This window comes from Amphiprion ocellaris, chromosome 17, assembly GCF_022539595.1.
Source record: "Amphiprion ocellaris isolate individual 3 ecotype Okinawa chromosome 17, ASM2253959v1, whole genome shotgun sequence".
NCBI lineage: Eukaryota > Metazoa > Chordata > Actinopteri > Pomacentridae > Amphiprion > Amphiprion ocellaris.
Genome location: NC_072782.1, coordinates 30,790,682 through 30,807,858, shown reverse-complemented (window position 1 = coordinate 30,807,858; position 17,177 = coordinate 30,790,682). Strand labels below are relative to the sequence as shown.

At 36.7% G+C, this 17,177-nt stretch overlaps 1 protein-coding gene across 4 annotated transcripts in view; it reads left to right on the top strand.

Annotated features, from left to right (window-relative positions):
• Positions 1–17,177, top strand: part of sh3bp2 (SH3-domain binding protein 2) — a 42,643-nt gene that overhangs the window by 9,346 nt on the left and 16,120 nt on the right. The window contains exon 1 of one of the 4 annotated variants that reach the window (XM_023289452.3): positions 7,676–8,221. The exons of 2 other annotated variants lie outside the window; for them this stretch is intronic. In XM_023289452.3, coding sequence (XP_023145220.2) covers positions 8,118–8,221 — 104 coding nt within the window. In that variant the 5' untranslated portion in view covers positions 7,676–8,117. Of the gene's footprint in view, positions 1–7,675; positions 8,222–16,267; positions 16,624–17,177 lie in introns of those variants that run through there. One more of the 4 variants, XM_023289454.3, reaches the window with a different exon arrangement.

Sequence of the window (17,177 nt, the reverse complement as noted above, 5' to 3'; positions counted from 1 at the left end):
CAGGTTTACTCTTAGTTTGGTCCAAACACATCATGCGTCCTTGCGTTTAGTTGTTTCGTTTCCAGAAAATCACCCTCACACGTCTACACTGACTGTTGCAGTGATCTACGACCAACTTCCTGCATCTTCGCCTCGTGCATCACCTGCTGTTCAATCTCGTGTAAATGACAGATATCATGTGGCTGTTTGTGTCACTGTGGTGGGTTTCTCTGAATGAAACTGTGAGGAACATTAACGTAAAAGTAAACTGATTCACTGGTGGTAGGATGCAGGTAGAAGTGCAAAGTCGACTTCACTTTGGGGAAACGGCAACAAACTCCGAGCAGTAACGCCCAACACTGATAATTTCAAGTATTGCAGAGGGTAGTGAGGCAGTCCTGCTAGGTTTTAATTGCATTTTATGCATTTTAATGACAGTTCTTGCCTCCCTGCTTGCAAATGTTCCACCACAGCAATTTGCGTCCTTTACGTACCTGCACCCAAGAAGATTGTGATTGGTTTAAAGAAGAAGAAACAAGCCAAAGCGCTGTTTTTTTTCCCTCCCATAGCAGAAAGAAAATGAGGTGCAGCTAGACTATAATGTACTATAGACTAATCAATTGTACAACATCGACTTTACTCTCCATTTCCACCATTGGACAAATGCAAAAGTCTCATTAAGATGGTTATGAAACTCTAAGGGTCATTCCAGAAATGGAGGACATTTGGGTTTCAAAATTCTTGAAAAATAAACCTTCTTTTTTCCAATTTTCTGCTCCATGTTCATCAATGATAGACAATAAACTATCAAAGGCTAGACTGGCTCAGCTCACACATCAATGGTAGCATTTTTATTCCATGTTTAATGTGTTGTTTGCTAACCCTACTCTAATCACAGTAACAGGGTTGCTAATCAGTGCTAATGTGATCTTTTTCTCAGCAGTAGAAGCTAGATATTTAGCTGCTGTTACTGCTGACCAAGAGGACAAACTGACTGATGGAAAACAGTCCAAAGAATTAGTCTGATCCTGATAATAGGAGGTAGAGTGAGACATTCAATCAAGGCTGACGATGTTATGAAAATATGAAAAATAGAAGAGAGGACATAACGTTGCTCTACCCGTTCTTTAGGGAAACTCTTTGATGATGTTAATTCCAGTGTTTCATGTGATTCACTGTTTTCTTCTTCTTCTACCAGCTAAAAAAGTTACGCTAACAGGGTTGTTGTGGAACACGTTCCATGTAAAATAATTATTATTTAAAATATTATGTTTATTTAAAAAATGCTCCCACAATTACAAGAGACATCAATGAAAATATCAAAAAAAGGAGATTTAAATTTCATTTGAACTGTTTTATTTGAGATCCAGTTTGGTCATCAGGAGGGTGGGACAAGAGAAAAATGGCATTTTAGGGGGAACTCCAGACTTATTTGGTATTTTTATAAATATTTTCAAACATTCTTTTCAACTAGTTTTTTGGGGTTTTTTTTTTAGATTTGGTCTCAGGACAAGAACATTTACACAACAACCGCATGTTTTATTATTTTGTACAAGGATTATTTTAAATTTGATGGGTGAGATGTAAAATGTCCTCCAATTCTGGAATGACTCCTCGCTAGATAACATGTTAGGAGTCGACAGCAGTTTGAGTGCTTTTAGATGATCAACACAACCAGTTTTAATTCCTTCTCTGGAGCTTCCCACTGATATCACATTGAGGTTGATTAGTCATCGACTGAATTAGAAACAGTTTGAGCATCTAAACAGTTTGCCGTTGACTCATTCTAGTTGTGTTGCTGTCAGATGAAGCGTCACTGTAACAGGAACCAGCTGCTTCCATCATGAATATCACATTTCACTAAACACATCTCATTTTTATCTCCTACAGTACAGATAGAATCATGTCTGTTTTTTGTTTGTTTTTTTTTATGAAGTGAACTTTCAATTCTCAGTGAATGTTGGCTTTATTTGTATAGAATTGCAGTTTTTGTGTGGGTGACTTGTTATTACAGGAACACAGTCACCACTTAAGTCCTTTTGCGTCATGAAATCCTGCAAAAATATTCTAAACTCAGTTTTTCCACTCGATGGATTTGCAACAGCAGTTTTCACACTTACTCAAATATTTTATTTGTGTGTCCTTTGCAAAGCTGTGACCTTTCTGGTCACGGAATACATTTCTGGAAAAGGTTTTGTAGTTTCTTCCTTTGGTTTGAAAAACAATAAGTTGGTTATTTTCTAAAGGTTGGACAGAACCTGTTTTGGAAAGATGGAAACGTTTAACAGACGCAAATTTAATGTGTGACATAACTAAACCCAACGGTGGAAAGTAACTAGTAGATTTACTCAAGTACTGGACTAATTCCAGGTACTCCACTACATCTCAGAGGTACATGCTGTACTTTTAGCCCTGTGATAGACTGTTACCTGTCCAGGTGTCCTCTGCCTTCACCCTCAGTCAGCTGGGACAGACTCCAGCCCTGTGACCCTAATGAGGACTAGGGGTGTATAGAAGATGGATGGATGGATGTTGTACTTTCTATTCCATTACAATTCTCTGAAGACTTTAGTTAGTTTTCAGATTGTTCCTACCCTTCCTGTTCAGTGAGAAACTATATTTGGAAGTAAATATGCCATGAATTTTCTGATAAACTCAAAGATAGTGTTTCTTTATAAACTGAGAACAATCTGAGAGGATTAGTATGTTAAAAATTACTTTACTACTAAAAAAACTCTTTAATTCGCTGTAAAATGCAAAAATGTCTGCAAATAGTGCTGTTTTCCAAGCTCAAAGAAAGTTGAACATGATACATTCTTGTAGGCTAAACTGTGCAACAGCATATAAAGTAGTATACTAAACATCATATATCACATCAAAACACTGACAGGAAGGATTTTTTTTGCTGAATACTTCAACTTTTGGTACAATTTTCTGATTTTATTGATATGTTTGTACTTAAGGATTTGATTGCTGAACTTTTACATGCACAGGAGTATTTCCACAGTTTGCTGTTAATACTTCTACTCAAGTAGGGGATCTGAATTCTTCTACCACCACTTACCAAAACCCAAGATCTTTCCCAAAGAAGTGCTTTTGTTCCATAAACCTGATCCTAAATGGGCGTCTGGATTGAAACTTTAGACTCTTGAATGCTTCAGATGTATTTCATAAATGCTGTAATTCATTTTCATTCATTCATTCAAAAATAACGCCAACACTGTTGCCTCTGAACTTAATCTAACCAGTGATTTCATTGCCACTAAGCATATGTGATTAAAAAATGATGGCAGTTTGCTAAAACCCTGAAAATGTGTAGCTTATTTCCAGTCTTTGTCGTTGTCTGCTTTTAAACCAACATCTCAGTAGTATAAATATGTGATTTGCTATTTTTTGACAATAGATGACAAAATTAAATCAAGTCCTGAACCGCAGACTGGATGATGTTGATATAATGAACCTTATTGTCCCTTTTGATTTATGGAACTGGCGAATAATCAAGTACCAAGATCGATATGATTATTGAGCTTCCTCTATTTGGTGTCTTTAAAAGGTAAAAGGTACCAACACTAGTAGCCACCGGATGCATACCAATTTCCATTTGAAGAAGTGGAACCTAAAGTGGCTTTGATATGGTTTTAATGGAGAATTTTGGCTTTTTTCATTCTAACCAGGGGTTTTCCTGGTCAGAATTCACAAAAGCAAACATAATCAGGCCACACTGAGTCAAAGTAGTCAGTCTGTTGCTATATTTGAAAGAAATCTTTGCATTTTTCTATTATCGGCCATCATTTGGTGTGAAAATTTTGCATGGGGGACTTCCTTTGTGTGGATTCGCAAAAATGAGAAGTTGTGTTGGGGCTTTACAAGACCATTTGAGTTTTAATGAAAGTAAACATAGAACTTAACCATTTGCAGCCATTTTCCTAACTGTATCTCCATCCAGAGTTTTTGCTTCACCTGCATATTCATCATATTTTATGCATTTGCCGGTTTATTGACATGCATGAGCCTGACTTCTCTAGAAACTCATGGACTTAACTTGAAGACCAAAGTGGTTCATTTCAGTTTGTGAACATCTTTTAAATCAGAACTTATTGGAGTCCAAAGAAGAGAAGCTAATATATCAGGAAGGCAAGACTTGGAAAACTGGTGGTGTTTCTGAGCTCAACACTTGGAAAATCTGCATGTGTCCATAAATGAGAGTAATTCCAGCTGTACAGCTACAACTAATGAATCTTTGATGAAGTTCTAATAAACATAGATGATTCACCTCCCAAGAATCAAGTAGAAGTTAAGCCAAGACCGGCGAAGTAAAACTACATGGTCTTATCTTGTCATCCCACTTTGCAACCATTAAACTGTTATCTGGTGTGCTGCTACCTCCCCAGTATGAAGACAAACTAAACTGGAAGCTAGCCACAGCCCAGTAGATCTAACCAAACTGACATGCATGAAATAATTCATCACATTAGTCAGTTAGCAGTTTGTCCAGTCCAATGGCGATAACTTACCCCAGGTTGCCTTTTTCCAACTGTGACACCACTTTTTGTTTGTCTTGTTTACCCTGGAATCTTTGTTTGTTTGTTTGCTGGGCACCTGTCACTAAAGCGTCCACCTTTTGTGTTTAGGTTGGGTTTTTCCTAACGATCAATAAACGATTCCACTTTTGGAAAGATTTTGCATTTAACTTCAATGGAACTTAGAAAAAAATCTGCCTTTTTAGAAATTTGCTTGTAGTTCATGCTAATGGCGCCATTAGCATGAACTTGCTGTTTTGTGCAACTTGTTTCCCAATGAAGGTTCAGAGTTCAACCCACAGAGCCACAATACCCACATTAATACGAAATACATGAAGTTGGAGCAGACTGGAATTCTCATTTAAAACCAAATGAAGCCACTCTGGGTTCCACTTCTTAAAATGGAAAACAGTTTGCATCAGGTGGTTCCTGCGGAGTCCAAGTTGGTACCTTTTATAGCTTTAAAAGACACCAAATGGAGGAAGTTCAATGTCATGTCAACCTGATGGTCACAAAAGCCGCATTAATGAGAAATATGGCAGGTTTGACTAAACTGGAAGTCTAAAAGTGACATCAGGTTTCAAAAGCAAAAGGCCAAACAAGGCACAGCTGGTTGGTTATTTAACCTTAACTTCCAAACTTTCATCATTCTCACCACTGACAAGATGAAAACTAAATATCTTGGCATCTTAATTGTGTTAAATTGAACACAAGCATGTTGGTTATTTCAGTAAATTCCTCCTTCTATCATTTAAGTATTTGAACATCGATTTCTAATGACTAAGTAATGTTTCTCTCTTAATAACTATGACAAAAATGGTCACATTTTGATGTTTTATCCTCACATAGCTGTTTATAAATGATTGAATAATGTACCTGTAGATAGCAAAGCTGAAAGTATCTCTGAAACTACATTTTCTTCCTTGATTTTTCTAGTGTACTTTATCTGATTTACTCTCTGCTGAACTTTAAAACCTGACTGTGCAGTTAGCAGCGAGAAACCTGCTCTTTAGTGGCTTTAAATTCTAACTTTCAACACCTCACAGTCTGAGCTGCTGACAGTGGTCAGAGGTCTGGAAACCAGAATTAGGCTTTGAGCTGCTCGGCTGACTGACTTGTGGCATCTTAATTGAAAATAGCGACCTGTCAAAGAGAGAACCACAGAGAAATGCAATTCAGTTTTATTTTTAAAGTACCAAGACACTTCAGATAGTAAAGTCAAGACCTTAGAATGTCCTATTATAGAGAGAAACCCAACAAATCCAGATGATTCCCTTTTGGTGTTGCTTTAATGTTGTCTTGAAAGGAACCTGTAATTGACCACATTTAACACCAATCACATTTTAGTACGTCTGGATTTGCTGTCAGACTTTTAATAAGGTGTGAATGACCCTATAAAACTTCAGGATGCAACAGTAGAAGCAGAAACATCGAACAAATTGTTAAAAAACTCAGGGAAATAATGAGTAGAAGTAGAAAAAAAGACAGAAAGTGACCCAGGACCAGTTCAGGAGTCAACTGAGAGGCAGAAACATTGCTGAGGTCTAACTTGTTCATGTTTATTAAAGGCATAATCAAATCCAACCAGCAGATTCTCAGCGGACTCTTAACATTTTGTAGATTCTACCGTGTATTTCCTCAAGAACATCCTTGAAACCTCCTCAGAACATTGCAGTCAGAATGTTCCATCTTTGTTAATACATCACATCACAGGAACCTGAGGCCTCGATAACATCTGGAGAATGTTTTTGGAATGTTGTTTTGAGGACGTTCCACCGTCATCATGGAATATGATTGTTCCTGACAACATCCTATACGAACATTACTGAAAATGAAAATATTCTTTAAATGTTCTTTGAACATTTTGTCTGAAATGTTTTCTGTAAAGAATTTTTAGAACTTGTAGGTGATGTTGTGCAGCATTGTTGGGATGTTTCCTGCCAGCTGGTCCCAGATTTTCTAGATTTTTCTGCTCTAAGAATGTCCTAAGAATATTATAGGAAATTCTACTAATATTTTCAGTGGTAAATTTTCTTTTAGTTCCCAGAATTTTCTTCTTAAAGGTCAGATAGCTAAAGATGTTCTTAAAATGTTTGGTGATAGCATTGTTCTTCTGCTATGCCCAAACTCAAAACTTACACTGAGAAGATTCTTCCTTTGTTTTCATAGAACCCTGTGGAACATTGTGAGAACATTTTATAGACTCTATAATGTGTTCCATCAACAAATCCCAAAATATTTTCATAACATCGCAGCCAGAATGTTCCACCTTTCACAATACTGGAAGGTTTTATACAGAAACTATCACGGTCACCTCTAACATCTTGAAAACATTTTTTTAATGTTGCATTGGGAACGTACTTCCTTTGTTATTTCTGTGAAAACATCTTACAGAAGAACATTCTATGTGTTCCCTCATCAAAACTTTATACCTTTAATATATCATATTATAGGATAGTTATAAAAAATGTTCTGTCATCTGAGGCCTCGGTGACATCAAGAAAACATTTTTTGAGTGTCGGTTTGAGAACATTCTTCCTCTGTTTTCATTGAATATTGTGGGAATGTTTTTCTTCAAAGGAACTTTCCATCATCTGAGGCCTCAATAAATTCATGAAACATTTTTTACATTTAACATTGAGAACATACTTCCTTTGTTAATACTGTGAAAATGTGTGGCAGAAAAATGTTCTATGTGTTCCCTCAACAAAAAGGCAAAATGTTCTACTTTCAATAGATCACATTTTGATATAATTAGGAAATGTTCTGTCCTCTGAGGCCTCGTTAACATCTGGAAAACCTTTTTTAATGTTGGTTTGAGAACATTGCTCCCTTGATAATCGTAGGAGCTTCAGTAAAAACCAACTGGACTTCTCTTGTAGGTTCTTTAAGGTTCTTTAACTTTATAGAAACATTAGAATTATTAGAGCTTGTAAGTGTTGTTGTTTTGGGTGAGTGGGCTCATCGACATCTTCGGAGGAACATGAACGTTGAAGGTTCTTGCGTTTACCGACCAGAGTGTAGCATGAAAGTTCACCTGCAGCCTCAGACGGAAACAGCTTTATTTCAGGTTGTGTTTGCATGTTCTTGACCTCTGCATTGTTCCCCTCCTGTGAGATGGAAAGTCCCCCGGCTTCGTTCTCAGCTCTGCCGTGTCCGACTGTGTGAGGTTAGTGTGCAGTGGTGTGTGTGTGTGTGTGTGTGTAGGCTGCATCCGGCGGCCAATCGCGTACTGTCTCTGAGGAAGCAGGAAGGAACACGCCGCTGCCGGTCGACCAATCAGGAGCCGCTACTGGAGGAGGAGCCCCCTTCAGGAAGCGCCTGGCGGAGTACCAGAGCTTCAGACCACCAGCAGACTTCCTAATCGACACAACCGATCGCTCTTATCTCCTCGTCTATCCACGTCTTTGCTTTATTTTTTGATTTACGACCAGTTTATACATCTCTACCTACTATTTCCTTTCATTCATCTGCACTCTGGTGCTTCACTTCCATATCTAACCCTTCCTCTAACCTTAAATCTGAATCTAATCGTCTAGTTAAAGTTTGTCCAACTGTCCTCCGTCCCTCCACGTGGTTGAAAATTATGGTGGTAAACTGCACTGTGCTGCCGCCGTCATGTCCGCTGACATGTCTGCTCCGTCACTGAGGAAGAAGAAGTCCTTCGCAAGGAGCTCCAAGCCGAGCACCAGGATGTGTATTCGGGATCAAAGGGATGTCATGTAAGTTCTGAGCCTGCGTTAGCTTGTGTTGGCGACTCCATCCTTTTGTTTTCTCTTTGTGCTTGCTGCTTCGTCGTGGATAAATTCCCCCAAAAAGTCCTTAAAAATCTAGATTTGATGAGAAGTTATTGGAGTTGTTTGAGGGAGTGAAGGAATATCTCATCGGTTGATTGATCTGGTGACATTCGGTGGTTATTTTTACCATCTTGGGTGTCGTGTTTTTTGCAAAACCTCTGAGGAGGAGATTTGCATCATCTGCATTGGTTAGTGTTTCATTTGGTAAAGTTTCTTCCCCATTACAAGAGCTCAATAAAGCAACAGAGGGATTTTTCTCGGTGAAAAACCTTTTTCTGATGCCTTTACCTAGAATAGTTTGTTGTTGGAACTTTTCAGCCCACATTGTACAAAAGAGCCTTTTTGGAGGTCGGAAAGTTACAAGTGAAGAAATTTTCTTACGACAAGTTTGAAATAGTAGCATTCTGTCACCCTTTACCAGGTGTGAAACTTTGCTTAAAATAGAAGTTAGTATATTTTGAGCTGGAGGAAGAGCAACACCTACGACTCACAAACTAACGCCTACTCAATCAAACAACATGATGCATTGTTGAAGAAAAAAGATCAAGTATTTATTTTAGTCTGACCTCTTTCCCAAGAAATTCTTCACTTCTAGATTCGAGTTTGGTGCTGAATTTACCAAGTACCAGCAACAAACACTAAAAATAGATGTGAGAGAGCATCATAAAGCATGTAAACGGAGTTGTTGTTACTGTAAACTCAGTGAGTCCTCGTCATAGAGGCTGAAAATGATGTAAGAACATTGCAGAGACACATAAGTGTAGGCTGTGCTTCAGGTCATGCCCTATTTTTTGGATGTGTCAAATGTTACTGGGCATCTTTCACAACCTGAACTCAGAGTTCAGCCTCTGAAGTTCTGAGGACAGATGAGTTGGATGGAGGCAACAAGTTGCTGCTGGGAGAACTAATGACAACAAAACAAGAATCAGAAGTTAAATTTACCTCAAGTATCAAAAGTAGAAGAGTCTCCTGTAAGTAATTCATTGTTAAATTTCTGATATTAATGGATTAGTGGTGCATCAGTGTAGAAATATTATTTATCTGCTGTGGTTGTCCACTAGTTTCCAAGTTACTGTCATGGTTTATTCCCTCCTAAGAGCCACAAACTAAAGCTGAGGGGTTTGTGAGATAATTCAATGCAGTGGAAAGAAGAAAAGCAAAGTTCTGTTGCTCAAGTCTGATCTAATTTTTCAGATTTTTGCTCCTTGTTGGAATAATACTTCTTTGAATCTTGCACAGTGACATTTGGGCAACCATTAAAGAAGTTTAGTGGGTAAATGCGAACAAATAGGAAATGAAAAATGCATTGTTATTTGAGAGAGAATGGTTTGAGTTTTTAAAATTCAGTAGGTAATGATCCCAAAATGTTGGCTAACATCACAGTACGAGTTCAGTTAATGTTTTAAAGTTTTAATCTAATGTTTAAGGAACTTTATTGGGATATTTATCTTTTAAAATAATGTTGCTACAAGGTTTAAAGTCAACTAAGACCCAACGTTTAAGCTGCAACATTTAGAGGATGTTTGGAAGATGTTGTCAGAACCATAGATTGTCTTCTGCGAAGGAAGAATGTTCTCAAACCAATGTTTTCCAGATGTTTTCGAGGCCTCGGATTACAAAACATTCTTTTTAAAAAACGTTCCTGTAATCTGATGCATTCACAAACACTCTGGAACTTTCTGTCTGCAATGTTCTGGGGTTGTTGTTGTGGTTCACACGTTACAGAAAACCATCCCACAATGTTCCACGATGTTGTATGATGACAACATTCAGTGCAACACTGAGAAAACCTTTTAGGAATTTTAGTGGTATTTTTAAGAATTTCTGTAGTCCATCCACCTTTAAGAAGAACATTCTGGGAATTTAAAGAAAACTTTCCACTGAAAACTTTGCACAAGCAGGTAGCTACCTAGAGGAATCTTCATCACATGTTTAACTGATTGTAGAATTAGAAATGAGCATACTTCACAATTCAAGTTAAGTTTAGTTTATACAAGAACATATTGCACACAAAATACCTTTGAGGGTGTTAAATTTGGGGTAGTACAAGATGTCAACGTGGGGCTTTGTTGGGTTTCCATATGCAGCAAACAGGGAAGCAACACTTTCAGGTTTCAAGGTTCAGTTTTTGTTGGTTTTTGGTGAATTTGTTCTCAACACAAATCACATCTGGTTTTCTAGTGTTTTATTCTTCTCAGAGACCAAATCTGCTTTATTTTCCAGCAGTGATGAACCTCTATGATGGTCACATCAGCTTTGTGCTTTAGCTCCTCTGCAGGGCTGGTGTCAGAAACGCAACACAACAGAAGACATTTACAGGAAATGTGTTCTCATTTTCGACCCCTTTACTGGGGGGAGGGCTAAATCTCGACGCTCTGTCTTCCTGCTACCTTCCTCTACCTCTCTCTGAATCACTGAGCATTAACCTTATCTCTGAGATTGCGTTTCCAGATAAGAAGCGCAGCTGCAGTACGGTTTTTACTCTCTGGAGGCTGGTTCAGTGTTTCTGTGTGAATTAGTCTGAGAGGAATCCTTCCTGCAGCCGTTATGGAAGTGCACTTCCTGTCGAGCTGCACTGCCATATTTGGACACAGGAAGCAATGATGCGAAGGTGAAGCCACAGGTAGAGGAAGAGAACCTGCTTCGACTATTTCAGCTTTCAATGAGCCCAGAGTCGCAGGTGTGAAGTTAAAGTTGGCTTTCTCTTTCTGTTCTGCTTTTGCTTTGGTCGTTATTAGTAGGGAACCATAGAAACCTTCACATTGTTGGTCATGTCTGCTCCGTTCAAATGAAACCACAAGCATCAGGAAGTCACACAAAGTCCAGAACTGCATGTAGTTTTCTGATTATTACAGTGTCAGTAGGTAAATCCATCCATCTGCCTAATGACGTGACCAGACTGTGGCTTCATATCGTAATCTGTCAACTGTCTGAGTCACCACCACAAACTGATGGAATTTAACCTGTAGCAGCTGCAGCAAGAAGGAATCTCCCATTTATCTCGTGTGCAGTAAAGATTTAGCAGCCGTTGAAACCAATAAAACTTTACAATCCCTCTTTGAACAGTGAATCTGATGATTTTCTTTCATTAAGAGACACAAAAAAAGAAACTATTAGACTAGTTGTACAAACAAAAGGCAAAATTCACTATAGAAAGTGTGAAGTTTGCATTATTTCTGTATGAAACTCAAGGTTTTTAGCATTTTTTGAATCAGATTCATGGTTTAGAATTCATGCGCAGCAGCTGAAAGCTCAATGAGCTCTTCTAGTTATAAGTATGTGCAAACCACACATTGTGAATCAAATAGGTGCACAACATGTCATAGAAAAATTTATGCAAGAAAATTTGATCTAAATACTTAATTGATCTATTAAAACCAGTCAAAACAGGACAGTATTGCTTAAAAAGTACAAACAATCAGAGAGCAGAACCATGCTAGCACCTCACTGTACTTAGCTACAGCATTGCTTTGAGTTAAATGCCAGTTATGGTCAAAATGGCAATGCTAGCATGCTAGTTTTAAGCAGATATTACTATGATCAGTTCATGTTTTCCACGACTGTGTTTGCAGACAGCTACAAACTGAAAACTTTTGCACGTTTTTATACATAATAGAACCAGGAGATTAAAGAAAACTCAAGGCAACCAAAGTCTTGCCACTTGGCAGCCATCTTGGTTGGTTGTTTTGAGCTAACAAGACCAGGCCCCTGTCTAAATGAATGGAGAAAGAGCCATAGCAGTATTTTTAGCAGCTACAGTGGAGAAAAAGACTGTATGTGTGGAATCTCCAGTGAAATCTGATGAAAAGAATACCTACAAAACACCCAAAATAAGGTTTACAAAAAGTTCTTCCACTATGCATGTGCACAATTTAGACACCAGGCTTGCATTTGTGCAACTAGTGACTGACTAGATGTTTCACAGCAGAATTCTACCATAGATTTCTATTCAGGATTCTTTATAATAACTTTAAAGCAACCTCCTGACTTCAAACTTCCCCGTTTTTACGTGGATATTTGCAGTTTGCAGACACATGCAGACCCTTGCTAACATGCAGAAATGCATGATTTGGCTTTGAATTTACTATGTTAGCATTGTGATATGCTCTATTTAGCACTAAACACAAGGTATGGCAGAAATAATCAGAGTCGAGAAGCTTCGTCCTGGAGGGGATTTAGTGGTCGGGACAGTTTTGACAAGTTTTAGCCTACATATAATAAAAAGAGGAACTCCAGCTCATGTGGAAGTTCAGGAGAAGGGGAGAAATTGAAAGGTTTTGCCACTGTTGGTGTCAGATTATGAGGCTGTGGCTATTTGCTGGAAGTATTAGGTAACAGTGCAGACTTTGTATATACCCAACCAAAATAAAATAGCATGTGTATTCTCCTAAATCCTTTTAAATCAATGTGTTTCTACCGTATAAATTCAAAATTCTTCGTGTCTTTTCAAGAGTAAGTTCAGGTCAGTTGTCGGTGAATTGAAGGTGGAAGTTTCGTCGTCATTTTTTCAGTGTTCCCTGATGGTCTTCCTTCAGCCTGGTTCTCATCTGGACTTGTGTGGAAACACGATGATTTAAGATAAACCATCTCACCGTTACTTTCTGTTCATGTGTTCACACCTTCAGCTTGCACTCATGGTGGAAACCAGTGCAGAAACTGTTGTGGTCAGTCAGTGGCGGGTGGGTAACAGGAAGTGCGACACGGTCTATTTCCTGGACGGGATGGACTGCAACTGATGCAGCTGGGTCGGTGGTTAACCTCTGACCTTTACATCTGCGTTTGGAAGTTCTTCTTGGGGAGGGATTCGTTATCAGATGTTAGTCAAGAGCACCAAGTTTGCAAAAGGTCTCGGTTAGCCACAACCTCGTGAAGCAGCCACCTGACAGCTGTAGAAGTCTGTTGCAAAGATGCTCGACGACGTGGAAGCTGTGCACAGATAAGTGCATTGGAACATAAGTTTTTAGCCCGACAACCTCCAAAAACACTAAAAAACCCAACATCCTACACCCACAGTAATATTTTATTTATATTTTATAATATTTTATTTATATTTTATTTCATTTAATATGGACTACTAGTGCAATACCTCAGCCAGCAGCAAGTACGTCAAGTTTTAGGAGTGTTTGAATCATCTAATCAGTGCCTCGCGACTTTTTCAGTGTGTCCCGACCCGTAGTTTGAGAACCACTGCATTAAAAAAGCCAAAAACTCCCAACAGAGCAACGCTGCAGAAATCCCCTCTGACTGTCTGAGGATCTTATGCTGCGACTTACAGGCTTTTTCCAGAGCTTTCAGCCACTTCACATGGTTTTAAAGGTGGATCTGTAGAGTTCTGATTCTGTAAATGGTAACAGGTTATTTTGGAAATTAAATGCACGACCTGATGGTTGCTGTGAACGTCATTTATCCACTATACACTGTAAAAACTGGATGTTTTTAAATAGTTTTTAGCACATTTTTAAAAAACAGTTTACTCTTATTTTACTGGTTTTAGCTGTTTTAGTAAATTATAAAAAATAACTGGTAAAATCACTGAAAAAACATTAATTTACATGTAAATAGTAAAAAACAAACAGAAAAAACAGGTTAAGACTGTAATATCCACATCAAATATCTGATTTTTATTTATTTATTTATTTATTTATTTTACAAATCATAATTCTGTATTTCACACAATTTTATTATAAAATGACACTTTTTATTGTATTAAAGTCATCTAAAAATATCATTATTTTCCAGATATTTGCTGGTATGTAAAAGTGAAATAATGTACATTAAGCACTGAAAAAGCTACACAAAAATAACATTTTTAACATTATTTTATAAATGTTCCTGTTTTGTTAAATTACAGATGTTTAGTGAAATTACAGAAAAAAAAAATTATTTCACGTGTTGAGTGTCAAAGAAAAAGGCCAGAGCTGTGGATAATGTCCATTTTATGAATATTGATGAATGTGTGAACACAAAATTACTAAAATATCATTATTTTTGATATGCATCATCATTTGACAGAAAAATTGTCTATTGACAATTATCTGACAAATATCAGGATTTTTGCTCATAGTAATTATTATTAGTTATTTTACAATGTTTGATTGTTAAATTACACATTTTAAAACTGTATTTTAATCAGCAAAAATAATAAATAAATAAATATTTTAACTATAAAATGTAAATGTAAATATTGGCCAAACTGTGCACATCAATTATATATATTTTTACAACAATTGTCCAGAAAAATTGCATATTAAATACACGTATGTATTAAATATATTTATATTTAAAATAACTTAGAATAATATATGATAATAATGTGAATAATTACTTTTAAATATTTTTTGTTATTAATTAATAACTATTAATTAAAATAATTGTTCAAATATCTATTTCTATATGTTACATAGTATTATATAAAATATTATGCAACTATTGTTATATAATTATATTGTAGTAATTTTAAAATAGTTTCTAATGAAAAATTTAAGAACAGTTTATAACATTTATAATATAAAAAGATCTTTTTAAACTCAATATAAAAAAATATAACATTTGACTAATTTTTTTTTCTTTGGGAAATTCAGGTTTTGTTTTTTCTTTTGACTTTATCCTATTTAACTTATTTAATTTCATTTTTTTTCAAGTTTTTTTGTTTTTATTTACATTTTTTATTTTCCTGCTAATGCACTCCACTTTAACTGAGGTTGACTGAGTGAATGGATGAAAAATCTGCTGAAAACATCCTGATTTGCCCTTGTATGATTCAGGAACACAAAATCCAAATGAGGAAATGTCCATTTTCACCTGTAATTTGAGAGGTTTCACTTCCACACTGGTGGACTTTTCTGAACCGAGCATCACGTCTGAGCTGCCTGATCGTTGGACGCTGTGATGAACCGATTTTATGATTTAATCGCTGCTTTTTAAACTTTATCATGAGAACGAGGTACCATTAATGCAAAAATCTTCCCCTTAACAAGCTGCTGTAGTAGTTTTAAGCCTCAGATAATCACTGACTGCAGATGTTCTCCTAATATTCATTTCTATATTTACATTTTGTCCTGTTACACTGGAACCCTAAACATGGATGTAAACACTGATAAAATAAAGCTTTAGCCTCAAATTACAGACACTTTACCTGAATTTAAATGCAGTTTTGACTACTTTACCCGTTTATCTCACCTTAGTTCACCATGTTGATGTAATTTAGCAGGAATACTGTCCTCAGATGTGACTCATCGGGGGTTTTCCATCTTATGGCCGCAGGAGTTTCAGTTTGAGTTTCCTCATAAAGAGCGGTCAGTCTGCAGCTGTCTGTCGCTTCATCACAATTCTTCTTCTTTGTCACGGATAAGAGCTTTAAAATGATGTAATGAGGATTTTAGGCATGATTTTGCAGTTTATCTGCTTCCCTATATCAAATTTAATTCTCATTACAGCATATTTTAGCATCTTCAAGCTAAGCTGCAGCTTCTCATGATGCTTTTCAGGCACCTAAATAAATAAAACATAATAGTAATAAATAAAAATCCTCTTCTGTGTCACAAATAGGAGCTTTTAAAAGACATTATTTTGGTTTCTCTTTTGTCTTTGTGTTTCCTAAAAGCCCCTATATTAATTTAAATTCTTATTACTGCATATTTTAGAGTTTTAACTGCCCACATTATCATATTTAAACATGCATTTCTTGATCTTGTAGTTTCTCGTGATGCATTTGAGTCTTCATAATGCAAAATATGAGGACAATAATACAATAATTGTTTTAAAAAGCTGCACATTTATTCACCTTTCTAAGTTTTAAACCCTTAAAAGCTTCATTATTGAAAGACAGGATCTGTCTTTATTTATAATGTATATCAGTGCCCCTAAATATATATAAAAAATAATAATAATGAGTAAAAATCCTCTTGTTTGTCACAGATAAGAGCTTTAAAATGATGTAATGAGGATTTTATATGTATAAATGTGTTTTTCCTTTTAGTTAGCTGTATTTTTTGTGAATTAGTCGCCTTTACAAACCAACACCTGATGATTCTGCAGCAGCTTTTACCTCTTTTCGCTCAGACAAAGCAGCAGATTGGCGTCTAAACCGAGTTAAAGCGGCTGAAATGAAAGCGTGGTGCAGCCCAGTCATTGTGTTTGCTGCGTCCAGGGAGGAAACGTGTTTGAATGAGTCTGGTATGTGAGCAGCTTCCCTTCCTGTCAAACAGCCCATTAGCATTTCTGGCTCACAAACAGCAGCAGCAGCAGAGTTCAGGAGGGTTCAGAGCCGCCACACCGTCCTGGAAAACCACACTCTCTTCTGTGGAATAAAACGGGAAAAATCAGACGTGAGTCTATAGTGGAACTTTTTCTGCATAGCGAGGTGTTCTCAGAATGAAATTCATGATGTAGAAACCACATGACAGGAGAAGCCAGAGTGACTTTAACACCTAGAAATCCTGTAAACCTGCTGACTGAGACGCTTTCTCATTTCTCTGTTTCATGTTTCAAGAAGTGACCTCAAGTGACCTGAGAGTTTATCACTTTTTATCTATTTCTATGGGAGAAAATAGGAAAATGTTGACAGAATTCTTGAAAACTAGATGCTTTTAAACAAATTTGTAATATTTTTGGAGAAAAAAGTCTTTTCCTTGGCAGTTCTAGCTTTATTTTTGGGAAAATGGGTCGACTTTAAAGCAGAAGAATAACAGGCAGGTTGAGAACAATGAAAAATAGCAGTTATAAAGTGAAGAAAATAATAAATCAAATGCCAGTAGTCAGAAAGATAAGAAAAATAATCATTTTCCCTCTGGAAATATTCAAAGCACTCTGTTTAAATCTGAAAATGCCTTATTATTGCATAAATAAATATAACTACACACAAATAGAATTTATCATCACA